This window comes from Notamacropus eugenii, chromosome 3 (assembly GCF_028372415.1).
Source record: "Notamacropus eugenii isolate mMacEug1 chromosome 3, mMacEug1.pri_v2, whole genome shotgun sequence".
NCBI classification, from domain to species: Eukaryota; Metazoa; Chordata; class Mammalia; order Diprotodontia; family Macropodidae; genus Notamacropus; species Notamacropus eugenii.
In genome coordinates this window covers 401,236,986-401,258,214 of record NC_092874.1, presented here as the reverse complement: position 1 = coordinate 401,258,214, position 21,229 = coordinate 401,236,986, and the positions used below count along the sequence as shown (strand labels likewise).

Sequence of the window (21,229 nt, the reverse complement as noted above, 5' to 3'; positions counted from 1 at the left end):
ATAATTTAGTTCAACTGCTTTATTTTATATATAAGGGAACGGAGGCCGGGAGAGGGTTAAGTGAATTGTCCAAAGATACAAAGAAAATCCTCTTCAGTCTAACTTTCCAACTTTATGAAACTGCTCTCTCTAAAGTTGTCACCCCTAGATGCCAAACTGAATAGCCTCTACTTAATTCTCATCCTTCCTGATCCCTCTGAAACTTCTAACAATGTTAAACAACCCCCTCTTACTGCAGGCTCTGTCTTTTCTAGGTTTTCATGATGCTCTCCTTTCCTGGCTCTCCTTCGACTTGTGTGACTGCTACTTATTGGCCCAATCACTGAGGATGCTCCTCAAGGCCCTCATCTTTTTTTTCTGTCTATACTGACCTCATCGGGTTACATGTGTTCAATTATTTACTCTATGCTAATGACTCCCAAGCCCATGTATCCTGCCTTAGTGTCTCCCCTACCCTCTAGTCCTATATCACCGCTGCCTATTAGACATTTAGCACTACATATGCTATCAGTGTCTGAAAGTCAGAAGTAATACATAGTACTTTTGGGAGGGAGGAAGAAATTAGCAGCTGGGGTGATCAGAAAGGCTTCAAGAAGAAGGCCCCACGTGAACTGAGTCTCTAAGCAAATCAAGGATTCCAAGAGGCAGAGGTGAAAAGGGAATATATTTCTATCACAGAGGACAACTAGTACAAAGGTACAGAAACCATGAACAAAACAGAATTCATTAACTTCTGCCCCCAAAACCATCCCTCTTCTGAAATTCTGAACCTCTTCCATTAAATTGTGAGTTACCACCACTGCCGCCACCACCACCACTACTACTACTACTACTACTACTGCTACTACTACTGCTACTGCTACTACTATTACCACCACCACCACCACTACAACTACTGTTATTGTTTAGTCATTTCTGACTCTTTGTGACCCTATTTGGGATTGTCTTGACAAAGATACTGGGGTGGTTTGGCATTTTCTTCTCTAGCTCATTTTACAGATGAGTAAACTGAGGTAAACTGGGTGAAGTAACTTGCCCAGAGTCACACAACTAGTAAGTATCTGAGGCTGGATTTTAAACTCAGGTCTTCCTAACTTCCTAATTCCAGGTCTGCATCTTTATCTATTAGCTCTACTATTACTACTACTACTATTACAGCTACCACCACCACCACCACCACCACCACCACCACCACCACCACCATTACAGCAGCTAGCTAGCAAGCATATACAGTGTCTACTTATGTACTAAGGACTGTGCTAAGTTCATTGCAAATCTTTGAGATTTATTTAATCCTTGAGAGCAGAGGTTTTCTTTTGCCTTTATTTCCCCTTGGTTTAGCACAGTGTCTGGTATATAATAGGCTATTAATAAATGCTTGTCAACTTCTTGAAATGCCCTTTAGAGGAATTTAGTCTATTGGAGAAGAAAAGAAGGGAGGTGGGAGTGGGAATGTGCATTTATACAGTGGCTTCTATGTGCCAGACATTTTTCTAAGCTTTTTTTGTTTTTGTACCTAATATTATCTCATTTGATCTTCTTAACAACCTGGCAGGGTAAGAGCTATTACTACCCTCATTTTATAGTCAAGGAAACTGGGGCAATGATTAAGTGACTTGACCAATCACACGATTAGTCAGTATCAAAGGTTAGCTTTGAACTCAGGTCCTCCTCTGGTCACCAAGGCTCAAAACTTTGAGGTCATCTTTCACGCTTAATTTTCACCCAATTCATATCTTTTCTCTCTCCATGATATCTCTTATATATGTACCATTCTCTCCATCTACACATCCACCATGTTCACTAAGGCCCTCATGTTCTAGTATGTTCTTGCTATAGCCACTACAGTGATTTTCCTAATATGAAGCCCTGACTATGTCATCTCTGCTTTCCCCTAATCTATTCGTTACATTCCAGTTGCTCCTTATTACCTCTAGGTAATAATTAATATTACCCCAGGATCCAATATAAATTGCTCTATCTGGAATTTACATTATTTCCTTTTACTGCTGTATCCTGTGCCTGGAATCTATTCCCTACTCACTTCTGCCTCTGGGAATCTCTGGTTTCCTTTAGGACTCAGGTCACATGCTACTTTCTACAGGAATCTTCTTGATATCGCCTGACTCCACCAGTATCCTCCCCCCTCAAATCACCTTGTATTCATTTTGTATTGACCTATATCTATATTGATGTCAATACCAATATTAATATAGACTTGTATGTATGTTGTTGTTGTTCAGCCATTTTCAGTCAAGTCCAACTCTTTGTGACCCCATTTAGGGTTTCATTGGCAGAGATACTGGAGTGCTGTGTCATTTTCTTCTCCAGCTCCTTTTACAGATGAGGAAACTCTATCCAATCAGTTATTTAGGTAAGTGACTTACCCAAGATCATACGGCTACTTCTGTCAACGAATCCTTGCATGGCATCATCTTGCTGCCACTCAGTTCTGGCTATCTTCCAAGTTCTAAATATCCTCTCTAAAGTGGAGTCCGTACAACCAAGTCCAGGAAACCAACAAGACACAGGTGAAACTATGACTGTTAGCTTTGACAGGTCAGAATGGTGAGCCACTAGAAGTCTCTGAAACTATGAAATATACAAGCCCGAAGGTGAGGTCCTGAATGACCTACCTGGGCCAACTCAGCAGTAGCAGAGCTTCAAACCCACCTATCTATCAGCCATGACACATTGGGAGTGAATTTGATTGGGCAAATGCTTTGTATAAATTGTATTATGTATGACGGTCTCAGATATTATAGGGGAGAGGGTGCCCTCAGGTGTTGGGGAGAATGTCTGTACTTCTGTTCTTGCTTTATCTTCAACTGAATATCCCTTTGTAAATACAAAAAAGTTTTTTAGAGGGCAGCTAATTGGTGCAATGGATACTGGGCCTGGAGTCAGGAGAACCTGAGTTTAAATCTGGCCTCTACCCCTACCTCTCCATGGGATCAATCCAGACAGACACAACTTGTGCATTCCTCTACATCCTCTCAAGCCTTGATGGGGCCAGTCAAGGCACACACAGATTCCCCTTTGGGTTCGCTGTGGTTCCCCTCCTCATTGACCAGTGCCCACTTGCTTTAGATAGCAATGGACAAAAAAGGCATCTTGCCAACATTAAACTCACAGGTTAACTTTAGCAATATCGTTATTCTGTACAAGCACAGTAAATACTACATTATGTCACCCCTTATCTCATGGCACAGCCTCAGTAGGATTGTCTGTCACTATGATTCTAGGAATTACTATCTAGGATCCTTGAGACTATTCTAGGAGTTATTATCTAACACCTGGAAACTAGACATTGCTACGGCCCAGATCCTGGGACACTGAACTCTAAAAAGATAACAAAATCCTCCTTACATACACTTAATAACGGAAAGAAAAAATGTCATTTAAAGGACAATGTACTCAAATCTTTATTTTTCTCTTTCATCTGTTCAACAAATATGTGGAGAGCACTGTGCTTTCTAAGTAATTATACTAATTAGATGAAAACGGCAAATCTTAAAAACAGGAGCCTATCCTAACTTTTTAATATTCCATTTTTGGAAAGATGGAAACCCAAAAGTTAAAGGACTTTTAAAGATCAACTGTTGTAGGTTCTGTCCTGCTGATACGACCTTTCCTGTGTTCTGTAGCACTGGAAGCTGATTTTGAAATTGCCAAGTATGAAAAACACAACTTGAAGACAGACTCAGCTTGTTCCAATCACTACAACAAGGCCAGGCATACTCTCCTTAGCCAGTCTGGCAAGACTTGACTCCTTCCCCCAGAGGAGGACTGGTGAACCGCAAGATCCCATGTGACTAATCATTCTTTAGGTATGCCCATTAAACACAAAAGAAACTGCATCAGCACAGATGGCCATACTGACTTCTGACAGGTAAATTCATAGATGCATAGTGTTTTCTAGTCATGGATTGGTTCTTTTGTAAAGCATACCTGTGTAGCTTTTGCTATTCTAGAGTATCAAAGAATGTACTCCTGATAGGTCGTGGACCATTTATGGAGAGTTAGCAGGTCCCAACAGAACAGGCCACCCACTTGTTGGACTAAGGAAGAAAATGTATCCCAGAGATAAATGCACTTATACACTTGGGTGCTACCATTTGCATAAGTATATCATTATCTTGACTGTTTCTCTTGCTTTGACATCAATAAATCAATTTGGCAAATGTTCTACAAGTGAACTAGGTCGATCTTCCTTAAATCCCCAAACAAACCCATATCCTTCACTCCTCCCACCCCCCAATGAGGGTCTTATCATTTTGGTGTATGTGTTATTCGCCACCTTGGAATATCAGACTCTAAAATATTCCACCTATCAAAAAACTCTTTGATATTTTTCATCTCAAAGCTGCCTAGCTTAGCACCCAAGAAAACCACATACCTACCATGAAAGGAGTTAAGGTTGTCAAACATATGCTTTTCTTTTCAGAATAACTTTTTTTGTTAACTCTCAAAGTCTGGAATTTCAGGCTTGAATTTAAAAATAAAGTGAACACTCAAATGACTGTTTGGTTATAATTTAGAAGGCAAAAAATAACAAAAATCCCACCCACCTAGCATGGTAAGTAAACCAATATAATTCAGCAAAAAGTTAAGGGAAGGCTAAAGTTGGCAGAGGACTTTAAAGCTGATTTATTGAACACCCACAGTGAGATATGACAGGGTGAGGCAGCTGATGGTAAAGTGGATTGAGCACTGGGTGTAGAGTCAGGAAGATCTGAGATCATATCCAGTGTCAGATACTAGCTGTAAGACTCTGGGCAAGTCACTTAACCTGTTTGCCTCAGTTTCCTTAACTGTTAAATGGGAATAATAATAGCATCTATCTCACAGGGTTTTTTAAGGATCAAATGGGATATTTTGTAAAGAGCACTTAGCACAGTGTCTTGCACGTAATAGGCACTACATAAATGGTTATAATGGAACAATTTATTTCCTTATAATAGTTCCCCTTAGATGATTTTACAGACTATATGACCCCACATCTAAACCCCAGGGATGTGTGAAATGGATTATGAGAGGAGGGAGGAGATTGGTTGTCAGCCTGACAGAGAGGTCGATGAAAGCAGAAGTGGGGGTTATGCTGGAAGGGTACATCTTCTCCCTCTGAGCTGAAAATGGGATTAGCTACCTACTTTCCCAAAAAGTCATTAATGACCTTTTAATCATCAAATTCATGGCTTTTTTTTTCAGTCCTCATTCTCCTTGGCCTCTCTGCAACATTAGCGACCTGGTTGACCAATTCTTTCTACTTTCTATATACTCTTTCCCTTCGTTTCAAAGGCCCCAGAATTTCAAACTCAACCAAGTTTTCTTTATTTTCCCTTGGGTTGGTTTCTTCTTTATTTCCAATATTTCTGGCTTTTGCCCCCATCTAGCCTTATAGGACTAAAATATTATTATCTTTGGCCTTCCTTCTTTCACTTCTTCTCTCCAATCAGTTACAAAATCTGGTCAGTTATCTCTGCAACATCTTTCAAATCTTCTCTGTATACCAACTGCCATCACCAAAATGCAGGCCCTAATTAAACCTGCCAAAAATATTGGAACAGCTTCCTAACAGGTTTTCTTCCCTAAATTTTCTACCCCTCCAATCAATCCTTTATATCACTGCCAGAATAATTTTTCTCATTCACAGAGTTAGTCAAGTCATTCCTCAAAAATCTCAAGTAGCTCCCTCTTTTCAGGTTTAAACTCCTGCTAGGCATTCAAGTCTCTTCACAATATGATACCACTGTACCATCAACTCCACATCAGTCTTATCTTGTATTCCTTCTCATTGTGGAACAGGACATATAGGGACAGTCAGTTCTGCTGTAAGATGACAGATGTGTTCCCGAAAAAGTCTCACTAAGCAAAATCGCACAAATAAAAACCACAGGCTTTATGAGGGAAATGGGATTAGGTCTAGAACACTCTAAACTTTATCTGTGACGTAATTTTAAAAAGATAGGAACCTAATAAAAACAATAGGCTAGTTTTATACACATTAAATGGTTAAAAAAAATACATAACTACTACAATAAATAGCAGCCATCAGGGAGCTATTTGGCATATACCCTTGGCCGTATGACCAAACTGGTCCTTCAGTGGGCCACAGAATGGTTGCATTTTATGAGTTACTGAAAAAATGGTGCAGTTTTCTGACTTCTTTCTCTGTTGCTCACAGAAGAAACTGAACAGAAGTAAACTCAATCTCTTATGTGCCAAATGTTCTCACATATAGCAATCAGGTTAAAACACATTCCCATTTTAAACCAAGCACTGTAGCAGAACTGGTACATAACAACTTGAGCTTTCCCACATACGTGCTTTTGATTCGGCAGTTCCCTAGGCTTGTAATGGCCTCCCCACCAAACTGATGAATGCTAAACCCTCCCTTTTGAAGTCCACCTGAAATGCTGCTTCTTCTATGAAGTCATTCTTGACTTACCCCATACTCTAACAGTAATGACTTGTATTCTTGGATCTTTTGTTTTGCACCATGTTTGGTGTTTTAATTTATTTTTATACCTCAGTGATGTATTATTGTAAGAGAGGCAACATAGAATAAAAGTAGAGAACCCAGGAGATTTGGATTTAGGATATATATATATATATATATATATATATAATTGTAATATTCTATGACCATGCTTCCAAATGTGGCTTGATTCTCACTTTCCTTGGGGATTCTATTAGGGAAGCTAGGTGACACAGAAAGAGCAGCAGTCTTGGAGTCAGGAGGACCTGAGTTCAAATCTGGTCTCTGGCACTTACTAACTGGGTGACCCTGGGCAAGACACCACCCTGTTTGCCTCAGTTTTCTCATCTGCAAAAATGAGGTGGAAAAGGAAATGACAAACCATTCCAGCATCTTTGCCAAGAAAACTCCAAATGGGGTCATGAAGAGACTGCACAACAACCAAATGGAGATAATAACACTGGTACTACTTACCTCATGAAGCAGTTGGGATCAAAGCCCTTGGTAAATCATAAAGTACCAGGTAAATGTAATTTATTGTTGCTCCGGAGAGGCTGTATAGTCTAACAGATAATAGTCTCAGGATAATCTTGGTTGAAGTCCTACTCCAATACATACTAGCTATCCTGAGCAAGCTACTTCTCGGTGCAAAGGCTAAAAATTGCCAAAGAATTGCCAATTTATATTGGTAGGAGTTTTTTCTCACCAGAGACTGTTTTATGTCAATAAAAGCACAACTTCAGAACCATCCTCCCCACTCCCAAAATTAATTATTATTGCCCCTGTACATTATAGTTATATGTGACTTGTCTTCTTGCCTTGACTATCAGCTCTAAGAGGACACCTACAATATCTTCCAGAGCACCCAACACAATGCTGTGCATACAAAGGGTACTTAATAAATGCTCATTGGAACTAAAATAAGTCTTTGACCATCTGAAGTGACTTCCACCCATTTAGCATTCCCAGGATGTCTGCTAACACTTTCGTTGAAGCATTTAACACATGAAATGTCAAGGCTTTCAATGATCTTTTCCTAAATTCAAACTTTTGTTGGTAAAACGCCATACCACTCCTGGCTGTAAGGCTATGCCAACTGGCAGCTGCAACTATTAGAAATAATACCTGGAACCTATTCTCAGCTCCGTCGTCTTGACTGCTCCCTGAGGAATCTAATAAATGAATGCATTAAAATGGCTCAAAGTCAGAATCAATGAAGGAAGTATCAAGATGAAGAGTTCTGAACCTTCTTTGTGGCATGTATACCTCCAACAGTCCAGTGAAGCTGAGTCCTTTCTCAGGAAAATGTTTTTAAATATATAGGATTATAAAGGAAACAAATTTTATTGAAATAAAAATACATTTTTTTCACTAAGTTCACAGACCCTCTGATTCCCCTGAAATCTTAGGAGTCCTAGAAGTAGATAATTTTAGCAACTCTTAAAAAATATAGTTCCATACAACTCTGTATCTTCTAAAAATTATTTCCTAAGTCAAAAGACCAACACAACAGAATGTAAGCCCCTTGAAGATAAGGGCTATCTATGCCTTTTTAAAATCTCTGCATCCTCCATGGTTTGCACACAGTAAGCACTTATTAATGTCTGATGAATTGAAATAGTTTTTTAAAGTTTTTCACTAACTTATTATTTAAATTAAATTAATTTAATCCAAATAAATTTAAATGAAACGAAATTATATTTTCTGTTTGAACACTGAGAGATTAATTACTTCTCCAGAATTGCCTGTTTATATTAACAGTTGGCAGTTGGCAGCTTTGGAGTCAGGAAGAGTAACTCTGCCTCATCTAAATCCAATTCACAAACAAAAGTTAAGCTATCACCCAGTCATGTTACTGGCCCTCTTCTAAACTGAAAGATGAACTCACTGCTCCTTGAGGCTGGTCATTCCATTGTTAGATAGTTTAAATCCCTTTTACTAACCAAGTTCAGCTTTTCTCAACTCTCATTTTCAATTCAATTGAATAAACATGTATTAGTTATGTGACAGGCACTGTGCTCAGTTGATATGAACAAGAAAAAAAAAAAGACAGTCCTGCTCTCAACCTTATAATCTAATAGGGGAAGACAACAGACAAAGGGGATGAACCACTAGGGAGAGCCCAGCACAGGGCACCATGTTTATTGCAAACCAAGCAAGCTACAGATGAAAAATGGAGAGTTAGCTGAAAGTCAAGATCTCAGCCCACTATAAAGAAAGGTGTTGGGAGGAGTTTAGTGCTCCACCCTCCATTCCACCAATCAGAAAGAGCAGAGGTCAGGGAATTGAGAAGGTGTTGAGTATCCAAAACTGAGTCCATCAGTATGATGCTGAGATTTCAAGTAATCAGCTTGTCCTGTGTAATGTTCCTAGAGTCTGAACCAAACAAAGTACAAGTTTGGGAAAGGGCAAATGTCCTCATTGGCAAAACAGAGAAGACAATACAGTCTGCATGCTAGAGGACAGTGAGCTTGACTTGGATTCCTTGGGAAAATTCTTTAAAAACATGGTTCATATCTAGCCCACCCATTTTATCATCTCTTCTGCTGCTTTGAATAGGGATAGTGACACACTTGATTTCACTATAAACCCCAGATATTCTAAATTTCTAATTAAGAATTAGAAGAATTCTAAATTTCCTCTCTCTCTGACTGAGGACAAGCTCCTTTCAATTAGTCTACCCCTTCTCTCCTAAGCTATATCTTGAATCTCCTTGACCTTATCCCCTATTTGCTCCTCCTTTATTTTAGTCTGATGAAAAAGTGGCCCTTCTCATCAAAGCCAAGATACTTATTCTGTTCACCCTAGTCCCACCAGGCCCCTCTAGCAAACTGTCCCCAACACAGAGGAAACCAGTAAATAAGGAGAGACTGTCTTTTGTGTTGTCTTCTATAATCATGCCCAGGTCCCACCCCACCCCCATTCTTAAACAAACCCCAAAGCTTCATTTGACTTTACCATCTCAAAGTGATTCTCCTCACTTTTATAGTCAAACTTCTAAGAAACTCTTTCTTATATACATTCACTTCTCACTCTTCAACTTTTTGTAATATAGCTTCTTCACCGTAACTGCTCTCTCCAGTTTTCCAAGTTACCAGCAATCTCTTAATTGTCAAATCCAATAACCTTTTCTCAGTCTTCATCCTTCTTGACTTCTCTGTAGTATTAGATGCTTTTAACCTTCCTTTCCTCATGAGTCATGCATGACCTGTCTCCTTCCTTGTTCCCTTCCTTCCTGTCTGATCACTCCTCAGTCTCCTTTGCTGGATCCTCATCCATGTCACAAACATTTTCCTCTAAGTGTAATCGCAAGGTTTTGTTCTGTGACCTCTACTTTTTGTTCTCTACATTCTTTCTTTTGGTGATCTTATCAATTCCTGTGGGTTGCATTATCATCATTATGCAGATGATTCTCAGATGTATATATCCAGCCTCAGTCTCTCTCCTGAACTCCTGCCCCATGCCAACTGCCTATCAGACGTTTCCAACTGGATCTCATAGGTATCTCAAGCATGACTTTTCTCAAGACAAAGCTCATCTTTTCTCCTAACATCCCTATTTCTGCTAAAAGCAACACCTTCCTTCTAGTCATCCAGTTTTGCAACCTTGGATTCAGATTGGACTCTTCACTTTCTCTATCCAATCAGTTGCTAAATCGTGTCGATACTGCTTTCACAACATTTCTTACATCCTTCTCTTTCTTTCCCATTCGCAAAAACACCTAACCCAATATCGGTCCTCATCACCTCTCACAATGACTGCTGCAACAGGTCTCTAATTGGTCTCCACACCTCAAGAGTCTTCCCTATTCAATTCACTCTCCTTAGACCTGAGAAAGTGATATTCTTAAAGGCACAGATTTGAGCATGGCTTCCATGCTCAAAAATCTCTATGGCCTCTAAGATAAAATACAAACTTCTGTACTTGCCAGATAAAGCTGCTAAGAGTTTGGCTACACCTTGCTTTTCTGATATTCTTAAACCCTATTCCAGGACATGTTCTCTGTGGTTCAACCAAACTAGCCTGCTACTTTCTCTTAGTTTCTCATTCTCATTTTCTCTCTCTCTCTCTCTCTCTCTCTCTCTCTCTCTCTCTCTCTCCTCTCGTCTCTCTCTCTCTCTCTCTCTCTCTCTCTCTCTCTCTCTCTCTTCTCCTCTCTCTCTCTCTCTCTCCTCTCTCTCCTCTCCTCTCTCTCTCCTTTCTCTCTCTCTCTCTCTCTCTCTCTCTCTCTCTCTCTCTCTCTCTTTCTCTCTCTCTCCTCTTTCTTCTCTCTCTCTCTCTCTCTCTCTCTCTCTCTCTCTCTCTCTCTCTCTCTCCTCTCTCTCTCCTCCCCCTTTCTTTCCCCCTCCTCATTCCATTTCTCTGTGATATACCTTTGCACAGTCTATCCCCCCCCATGCCTGAAATGAACCCTCACCTCGTTTCTGCCTGTTAGAATCCCTGGCTTCCTTCCCTCAACCCAATGAACTCATATTTTTTTTGCATAAATGTTTATATTTATTTCTATGTGTATACATTACTTTTTCTGACAGAATAGCCCCCCTTATGCCAGGGGCTGTTTTCTTTTTTGTCTTTGTACTCCTAACACCCCATATAGTGCCTCACTCTTATCAAGTGCTTAATAATTGCACACTGATTTATAGAATTCTTGTCATTCTTCCCTTTGATCCTAGTTCTACTCTCCGAACCTACAAAAATTCAAATCAACAATTTGGCAAAATTTTATTAAGTGTCTGCTAGGCTCAAGTTGCTGGGAAAACAAAGATGGAGTAAGACACCATCCCTGTATTCAAAAAGTTTACAGTATAATGGGGAGATAAGACCTGGATGCAAATAAGTTCTCTTCCATACGACAGTCTTTCCAATATTTGAAGACAGCAATTAAATGCCCATTGTTTTTCATTCTCTTTCCCTTTCCCTTTTCCCTCAGTAGTGGAAGGTACCAACCTAGTCATTGTGAGAGGCAGCAAGGGATGATGAAAAATATATTGACCATGGAGTCAGAAGACCTGAGTTTAGGTTCGAAATTTCCACTTCTGAGCTATGTTACTATGGATAAAGCCATTTAACATTTTTAGACCTTAGTTTCCCCTAGGAGCCCTTCGAACTCAATCGTGCTACAAATACCATAAGCAAATGCTGTATAAAGTGCTGAAAGCTCCAGGGAAAAGTAGTGCCAGGTAACTTGGAAACTGGAACGCTCACCATCTCCTGAGAATTGGCTTGAGAACTGACTTTCTTCCTAATGCTGCCAAAATCAAATCAATATATACTTGGCGTCAGTTGATTTCAGATGGCAGCTGTGATTCTCAGTGCACCACAGAGTCCACTGTGGCTGATGGTCTTTGCTCCCAGGAGACTCAGGTCTGGAATGTTGAGATGCATGTTTCTCATGTATCAAGATTGCAAACACTGAGCAAGGTTAGACTTGCAAACCCTATTTCAGCTTTATGCATTGTTCACATTGCTTGTTTTCTTTGAGACAATTAAACTACTAAATTAAATATTTATATGAACTCTGGATATCTACCACTGTCCAGTCACAAGGTATCTGAAGTCACATGCTTGTCTCTATGTTCTTCACAATGGTCAAAAGTCCATAGCTTCATTAAAAAATATTCCCTGAACCACTGCTTTCTTACAAAAAGAACTTTTTTAAATTATCTTTTTTCCTATGATTAATAAAACTTTTTTGATTTGAGCAGGAATTAGAAAAAGAATAATCTTTTCTTGCTGAACTACCATCTTGGTCTTATATTAAAAAAATAGTCCTAGTACTAATCAGAAAAAAATAAAATAAGACAAACCTTATTTTTCTCAAAAAAAAAATTAATTTTTTTATCCGACCACTTCCTTGCTCAACAACTTTGCATATCTCCCTGTTTCCTAGTTTAGTCAATTCAAACTCTTCTGTATAGCATTTCTACTAATTGCCCTTATCTCTTCCATTTTTTTTACTTTTTATTACCCATCAACAACTCCACATATACATTGATTTTTTTCCCATCTCCAGATTTCTCCTTCCCTTCAACTGTAATGTCTTTTCCTGTCTTTTCTACTAGTTCATTGGATTTACTCCTTTAAAAATACTACTTAATACTCACCTGTTCCAAGACATGTACGAATAATACTCTCCCTCCTTTATACTTTATACTACCTCAGCACTTACTCAAATGAGTCTAAGATCTCCTTGATGTGATCTAAGATCCCTAATCCCAACCTGTTCATGCCTATCCATCCCAAAAGCCTCTTGACTATGCCCTCCCATTTCTACCACAGGGATTCCATGCAGCATTCTGGAAAATAGTCCTCCACTTTTTCTTTGAAATGTGTTGTTGCTTGATCATGCCCATCATATACTATATCCACTGCCCTTGGGTGATGCTCATTTTCAATTCATTAGAGACTACAAAGTCTTTAGAGACTTTAGAGACAAGAAATCATACAAGAGCACTGGATTTGGAGTTGAAGGAGCTGGTTTAAGATCTGAGCTTTGCCACTTTCCTCCACCCCTTCCTTTCAGCTTCCCCCATTAGATTATAAGCTCCTTGGGGGAAGTAATAAGTTTTCTTTTTTGTATTTGTATTGCCAGTGCTTAGCACAGTGCCTGGCATATAGCAGGTATTTAATAAATGTTTATTGACTGATTACCATGTGACCTTGTACAAGTCATTTAGATCTCTAGCCCTTGATCTCCTCATCTGTAAAATAAGGAGACTGGACTCAATGACCTTTAAATTCACTTCCCTCTCTAAATCTGTGAAGCTATGTGATCTTGGCATTCTGTGAACAATACTAGAAGAACACCAGCATGAAAAATAAGGCCCTTCATTTAAGTGAGCCATTAATAATTAGATTTGTAAATTTTCTTGAATATATGTACACAAGTAGATTACAAGCTACTTGAGAACAGGACTGTTCTGTATTTATTTACAGTTCCTAGGAGAGTACTGTGTATACAGTGTGCTCTTAATAAATGATAAAACCAAACAAAAGTCAGTATAAACTGGCTTCAGATTTAAACTTTAACCACACCCAAATTCTCAGGCTTTATTAATCTATTATAATCCAAAGGCATTACAGCCCGGATGTTCATGGCTGTTGCCCAGAATGCAGTTTTCCACGTTGACCCCAGAGCTAAATTATAACTCAGTGGAAAGAGGGGGAGGGGAGTCAGTTTTGGATGGGATGGAATGGGATGCCTCTGTCATCCTTTCTTGAAGTTCAGACACCACACTTCCTTCCCTACATTTGGTTTCCATTTGGTCTCAGTGGCCTCTTCAAAATGCAAATGTTATTCATTAAGATACAACTGACATTGGATGGTTTACATCCACTGAACCAATTCTTGGAATATTTGTAACAGGATGTGGGTCCCCAGCTTACCACTAATACCAGTGGGCTTCATGGTTTCCTCATGCCAAGGGTACATGTCAGGCTGCTTAGCAGTGTTCTAACTTCATCCCTCAAGAATTCTTAATCACCCACATGCTCATGGCGAAAAAAATATACAGACATGGTGTCCAGAGACACTTTCTTGGCCTGAAACTGTTTTGGGGCTCATTCCATACTTAGACTAAACCTTTCACATCTAAAACAAGAAAAGGTAATTATGAAACCTGCCCCCTCTAAAGCTAAAGAGTCATAGTAAAAAGAAAAGTAGAGGTCCACTGTTGATTGTCTCCAATATATTCTATCTATAGCTTGTCTGCACATAGTTACTTCCATATTGTCCACCCCATTAAATTGTAAGCTCTTTGAGAGCAGGGACTATCTTTTACCTCTTTGTATCCCCATCGCTAAGCACGATGCCTAACCCAGAGCAGGCACTTAAATGTTTGTTGCCTGATTGACTAATGGACAAAATAGGTTTTTAAATGATCTTGCCCATTATGATTTCCTCTTGGTTTTGGCAAAAATAAAGATAAGAATAATCCATTTCTTGCCTTGGGATGAAAGATTCAAATAGAAAACTAGAAAAAAAATTTTGGAGACAGTTGGAGCAGGGTAGATGATGGGGAAGGACTGGTTTGCTTGGAAATTAAAATTGTCTGAGATCGTAGCAGGATCTTACGTTTAGGGCTACATGGGAGCTTAGAAATCATTCATGTAATCCCCTCATTTTACAGATGAGGAAATAGAGACTGAATCACTAAGGCGAATTGTTCAAAGTCACCATGTGACCTGATTATTTTGGGTAACATGACTGTTATTTCACAGCACTAGCTATCACAGTCTTAAATCTCCCCTATGCTAGTTAGTACTGAGAGATTATCTCCCTTGTTTTTTAGTGTCTTATACAGAATAGATGCTTAAGAAATACAATATTTGTTGTTTGAATCTGTCATGGTCATAACCCATTCTCCTAGGGACCCCCCAGTGCCACCTTCCTATCTATCTTTCACCATTTCAAACTGGGCTCTGAGTCCATAGCACAGCATGCTAGTGCGCTGTCTGAGTCAATAAAGGGAACTGTTTCTGTCTCAAGAACCTGAGGAAATCTACATAACATTATTCCAGGTGGCCTGGGTTTCTTCTCAAGCTTCCATCTTAATCATGAACATTTATAGAATATTTTAAGGTTTTGCAAAGGACTTTACATATGTTACCTCATTTGGTCCTCAACACAATCCTGTAAGGCAGATCCTATTTTACAGATAAGGAAACTGAGGATGAGAGAGGATAAGTGCCTTGTCCAGGATCACATAGCTAATAAGAGTCTACGTCAGGATTCAAACTCAGGTCTTCTTGATTCCCAACTGAGAAATTCTATTAACCACAGCATCTAGCTCCTTTTATTTTCCTGGGGAGCCTTTCAGTATCCCAGCCTGTGGAGATGAGGCTTGAGGAGGGGGAGGTAGATGGATACCATTATTCCTCCAGGGCATAATGAGAAGAGGGCACTGTTCTTTAGATTGAATTTTCATTGAGGAAGCAGGCAGATGGGACTAGGGAAGATGGAAAACAAATAGATGAGAGTTCTGAACCCTTTTGGGTCACTGAACCCTCTTACAGTGTGGTAAAATCCATATACTTCTTCAGAATGTTTCTAAAGGCATTCAACAAAATACATGAGATACAATTATACCAAAATACAGTTATCAAAATATATTTTTTAAAAAGTTCACAAACCGCAGGTTAAGAAACTATAAACTAGATAATGAGGTTCCCCAAAATGATGTCATCTTGCACAGTGCCACACTGACAGTAATCCTAGAAAGTATAGGACATGTATTTGTCAAAATTCATATGTGAATTTGCTTATTTGAAATTGACACAAACAATCCTCCAGATCTAGTCACCAAAAATTATAAAGGCCCAAGAGATATACATGTTCTTAAAAAGTATATGTGTGTATGTGTTTATGTACATACACATGTAAAGGAGATATATATATATATAATATAGAAGATATATAGGAATATATGTATATGTTTGTGTGTGTACAAACACACACACACACACACACACACACACACACACACACACACACAAAAGTCCTCCAAAGATTGTGCCAGACTCCTTTCTAAAGAAAACCACTACTTGGATTAGTCAGCCACATTTTGCCACAGTTGACACCAGAGGACCTGCATTTGCCAACTTGCCTTTCTCCACGTGCAGCCAGTCTTCTTAAGAGTGCCAACTTTTGCTTAGCCATTCACTGAAGGAAACCAGTATGCCAAGTCAGAAAATGTAACAGCTATGTGAAGGAAGCCCTCAGCAGAAGCCTGGAGCTTCTAGCACCAGGGATTCCATCTAGGATTCCTGTAACTCACCCAATTATCTGTGCCTCAATGCCAACTCCAGTTACAGCCTCTTATTATGCCTTCAATTTCAAAACATCAGCTATCTACATGGCACCATGATTTGAATATATTTTCTTATCAAGGGCATGACATGCTTGCAACACCGGTTTGCTAGGGAGTTTTGAAGCAATGAATGACTTTATGGGCCATTAAAATAGACACAGGAGCCATAGATAATGACATAGCTTATTGAATTCTGAAGACCCCATTTTCTGAAATCTTCATATTAGATATGGTGGGAGGCGACCCTCTCAATTCAACAGTGGCATCTCAAAGCAGAATCTGAGTTTGAAGAGTTAGGAAGGAGGACTTTCAATTCCATAAAGGAGACTCCCTTCATGCCAGAAGTCTTAAGAAAAATAACATGGCCTGAAAGCCCCTTGCCATCAGAAACATGGCTTAAAACCTTCTGGGGTTTTAAAAACAATATAACTTGTTGGCAAAGCACTGCCCACGACTTCCCTCCAACAAATTAATATTTTCCCCCCAGGAAACTTTGCAGCAGAAGACATATTTAATCCACTGTGCCTCTGGCGATTGTTCTGTGCTAGTATGTTATTAGACCTAGTTTTTCTTTCTTCCCTATAACAGCGGTAATCATTCCCTCATCTACAAGGGAAATATATAATCCAGCTGTGGCCTTTATAGTAAAAACACAACATCTGTTGATCATTGGTAACACTAGTCTAGGGGTGGCTAAAATCTGGACAGATTTAGGCGTTTTAAGACCCAAGCAGCACATGCAGCGACCCTATATTGCACAACTTTTTTGAACTGGTATCTGAACTTTGCCAAAAGGGATTGCCTTGAACCCAGTTGGATGAGGTGCATAGAATATCCGAGCCCTAGGGCAGAGATTCGTTTCATCTCCTCCCCAAATCTTAGGAGTTCTAAGCTATGGCTGTGCCTGGGCCCTATTATAGACAGTATTTTTCCCTCTTCCGTGTGCCCTTTTTCATACGACGCCAGCCAAGGGTAGGTGAGGCTCAGGGCTTCCAATGGCATCCAGACAATCAGCTCAGTGAGATGGCATTCCACTCGAGCAGTTTGGGGAGCTACATACTTTTTCCTCCTTTCGCTAAGAGAATGGCAGGAACGTTAAATCACCATTTAATCCAGTTTCCCCACCCTCCTGGGCACGGCATGAGAACATTTTAGAACCGTTTCATTCTTTCCCCTTCTGCTGCCATCGGTCCTTACATAAAGCATCTCATTTCTGTACAAATAGCTCTGAATTCACCTCATTCAAACCCCCAGTCCCAAGCACACTTTAGTTTTACCCGGGGGCATACAGACAGAAAAATGCATGTGCTGACCTTTATGCACGCATCTAAAAGGAAAAAGGCAAACTTCTTTTTTCAAGAGCATGCCAATGGATCTACTGTGCTGGAATACCCCCCCTTCCCCTACCCCCCAACTCAGGGTACCCTTCCACTGCCAGACAATAGAGTAAGTAAAATGAAACTAGACTTACAGCTATGGCTTGCAGCCTTTCCTTGTGCAATTCTGCCTCCGCCATCCTAGAGAAGAGGACACGGGAAGGGGGAGAAGAAAAGGGGGAGGGGGAAACACCGCAGTCACCGAGAGAAACTGAGTTGCAGCGCGGGGTCTCTGCACCGAGCCTGGCACCGCCGCCAGGGGAAGCCCCGGGCCCGCTGGCCAGCACCGCAGTGGAGCCGCAAGCTCACGGGAAGCTCATTCTCGCCCCTGGACCATCGCCTCCCTGCCTGCCTCCCAGCTGCGCCGCTAACTGCATTTCCACGCGGCTTCTGCGCTCCGCTGCTGTCACCCAAGCCATGGATGTGGGCTGCCAGCAGCTGAGCCCGGGGACAGCTCGCATGGCGAGGATGGGGTTTTTTCCCCTGACGTCTCCGCTTCTTCGCTCCGCCTCTGGGGTGTTAGGTCACCACAGGACTGGCACATCGGGAGAACGCCTAGCAATCAGGACCTGCCTGAATGCGGGGGAATGAGACAGCTGTGCGGTGGCTAGCCCCTGCTGAAGTGGGGGGCCGGGGGTGGGGCTGGGGGCGAGAAAGGAACTGGCCAGACAGATTCCTTTGGGAATCCAACTGCAGTCGGGGACGAATAACGGTTATTGCTGTACCAGGGTTGGTGCATGAAAATGTGACACTGGGTTTAACTTCAGAGGAGGAATGTGGTCGGGTCTATTCTGGGTATGGAGGGCTGGGCTGGGCTGGGGGAATCCTCTCTGTGAATCGGCTTCCTTGCAGTCGTGGATGGGATGGAGGTGGCATTCCCTGCCCTGTGGACTTTGCACAGACAGCATTGGCTTTGCACAATTTGGCTCTTAGGTGGTTCTCTGTATTTATCATGGTTACTCTCCTTCCTCTGTAGTAACCCGGGCTTTTAAAGTCAAACGAGTGTCCAGATGCCCTTCCCTCAGGCTAGCTAAGGCTATGCTCCTCAGCCCCTCTTTTCCTACTCTCCCAAGGAACGATTATGGCTCTAGAAAATTTGGGCCACTTAAACCTAATCGTCCACACCCATAGCTATCCCTCCGCAGTCTCCAAAAGGGTACTGGGGCTCAACCAAACAAAATTGTTGACTTAGTGTGTACCTTGGGCTTGGAAAGAGCAAAGGGTACAAAGTACCGGAGTCAAGTACATATGCCCTGAGATACAGGTTGTCTAGGAAGTCTAATACAGCACCCAGGAGAGAAAGCCATTGGCTACTTGGCTTGATTGGTTTGTGCCATTTGTTATTTGGGCAAACATTTATCAGAATTTGCTTTTATTGTCCCCCAAAGCGCCTCTCTTCAGCTTTTGAAATGTTTTTTATTTTGCACAGGCTGTTCCCCCAACAGTCTGCAATGCTTGTGTCCACTTCCTAGAATCTCTAGTTTCCTTCAAAGTTTACCTTCTGCCCTAGGCCTTTTGGGTCCCTCCAGCCTGTGGTGTTCTGCCCCAGTACTTTGCATATAAACTACTGAAATTTGAAATGGCTTTAAGATTTTTGGGACAGGTTATATATTGTCTCCTGTGGTTGTTTGTGCTTCATTCCTGAAGAGGACCATGACATCAGGGAGGTGGTGCCATGACATACAAGTGAAATTGGATTTAAGTGAGGGAGGGCTGTGCAAAGTCACCAGCCTCACTTTCTCCTCTGGAGCCATCTGGATCCAGTGGTGAAAGATAGAGAGATGGAGAGATGGATGGAACGAGAGAGAGAGAGATAAGGACAACTTGAGAAGGCCCCAGATGCAGTGGGAAACCTTGGCCTTTTTAAGCAAAGGTTTTTAACAGGTCTAACTTTGATGCATCCACATTCAGTGATTAAGGCTAGGGAAGAAATGAGGCAAAGAATGGCCTCTTTACATCGTCAAAAGAAAATCAGTCTGGGAGGGGAAGACCCTCAGGGTTTTGGGCCATAACAGAAACTATTGCTGTTTACATTTGCTCTACTGCATCCAGGACCATCTCTAGTCATCCTAATCTGTATCTCACCACTGGACCCCGATGGCTCCAGAGGAGAAAGAGAGGCTGGTGACTTTGCACAGCCCTCCCTCACTTAAATCCAATTTTACTTGCATGTAATGGCACCACCTCCCTGGTGTTGTCTCCTAGAATAGCAGGGAAAACAGAGACTTGTTTCATTTTTTATCTTTGTACCCCCATTGCTTTGCGTAGTGCCTGGACCACAGAATGTATCTAATAAATGCTTGTTGACTGATTATTAATGAGTGGGGATAGATATTATTAGTAGCTTCTAATCAACTGGAATAACTGAGAGGATGTCCTAGAAAAAGTGGGGGATGGAGGGGATAGGAAAGAGCCTTTGAGAGAGTAGTTTTGGAGTTGGTAATTTCTAACCTTTGTTGAGTATGATTTATTATGAATAAAATAAGAGCAGGTCTTGGGATTAAATGAAGAAATTAACAGCCCCAAATAGAAACGCTTGTAGTCTTTTTAACCTCTAACACAGACAAGGTTATTCTAGGCAAATAGATAGATTATCTGTATTCTTAGAATACTTCCATGACAGGGCTCTGTTATCTTAGTGTTAGAGCTCCTGAAAACCATCCCAGTGATAGCATTTCCTCTCTGATGGTTCTAATTCCAGCTTGTAAATCAACACTTTCATTCTATAATCCGTTTGTTTGTCATGGTTTGTTAATACTTCTCACGGTGTGGGGGTGTGGGATAAGACTTGCCATAAAAAAAGTCTTCTAACTTAATTACAAGCAATGGTCTTAAAAGTATCAGCATTTACTGTAGGCAAAAATCACTGTTTTTTTGGCAAAGCATCATGCATGTATTTTTGTTTGAACATAAATACACATATAATATGTATTAAATAATGCATATTTATATAACACTTTAAGATTTGCAAAGCACTTTTCCTCACAACAACTTTGTGAGGTAGCTTGCATCAGAGGGCTAACTAGAGAATTGGTGTACTCGTGCCACAGGGCACTAAATTTATTTATTTGTATTTAAATCAAAGTTTTTTTTTAATTAACATAAATCAATTTTCTCTCCCAACCCACCTCCATCTCACTAGAAAAAAAAGAAAAAGGAATTCCTTGTAACAAAAATGCATAGTCAAGCAAAATAAATTCTTTCATTGACCTCATTCAAAAAATATATTTCATTCTACTCCCTGAAATTATCACCTCTCTAGGTAAAATTATGAAGCCCTAAGAAATTTGTCTTCAGGCCTATATATACACCAATGTATTCATAGCAGCACTTTCGGTGGGAACAAAGTCACCAGCCTCACTTTCTCCTCTGGAGTCATCTGGGTCCAGTATATGAATGTAATTGAAAGCTACTGTGCAATAAGAAATTATGAGTAGGCAGATTTCAGAAAAACCTGAAAAGATCTATATGAACTGATGCTAAGCGAAATAAGCAGAACTAGGAGAACATTGTACATAGCAGCATTGCCCTGAATGACTTAGCTCTTCTCAGCCATACAGTGA

At 40.6% G+C, this 21,229-nt stretch overlaps 1 protein-coding gene across 6 annotated transcripts in view; it reads right to left on the bottom strand.

Moving 5' to 3' along the window:
• Positions 1-18,411, bottom strand: part of PALM2AKAP2 (PALM2 and AKAP2 fusion) — a 536,456-nt gene extending 518,045 nt beyond the window's left edge. For all 6 annotated transcript variants that reach the window (XM_072650185.1, XM_072650184.1, XM_072650187.1 and 3 more), the window contains exon 1: positions 17,762-18,411. In XM_072650185.1, coding sequence (XP_072506286.1) covers positions 17,762-17,806 — 45 coding nt within the window. In that variant the 5' untranslated portion in view covers positions 17,807-18,411. The remainder of the gene's footprint in view (positions 1-17,761) is intronic.
• Positions 18,412-21,229: the final 2,818 nt, after the last annotated feature.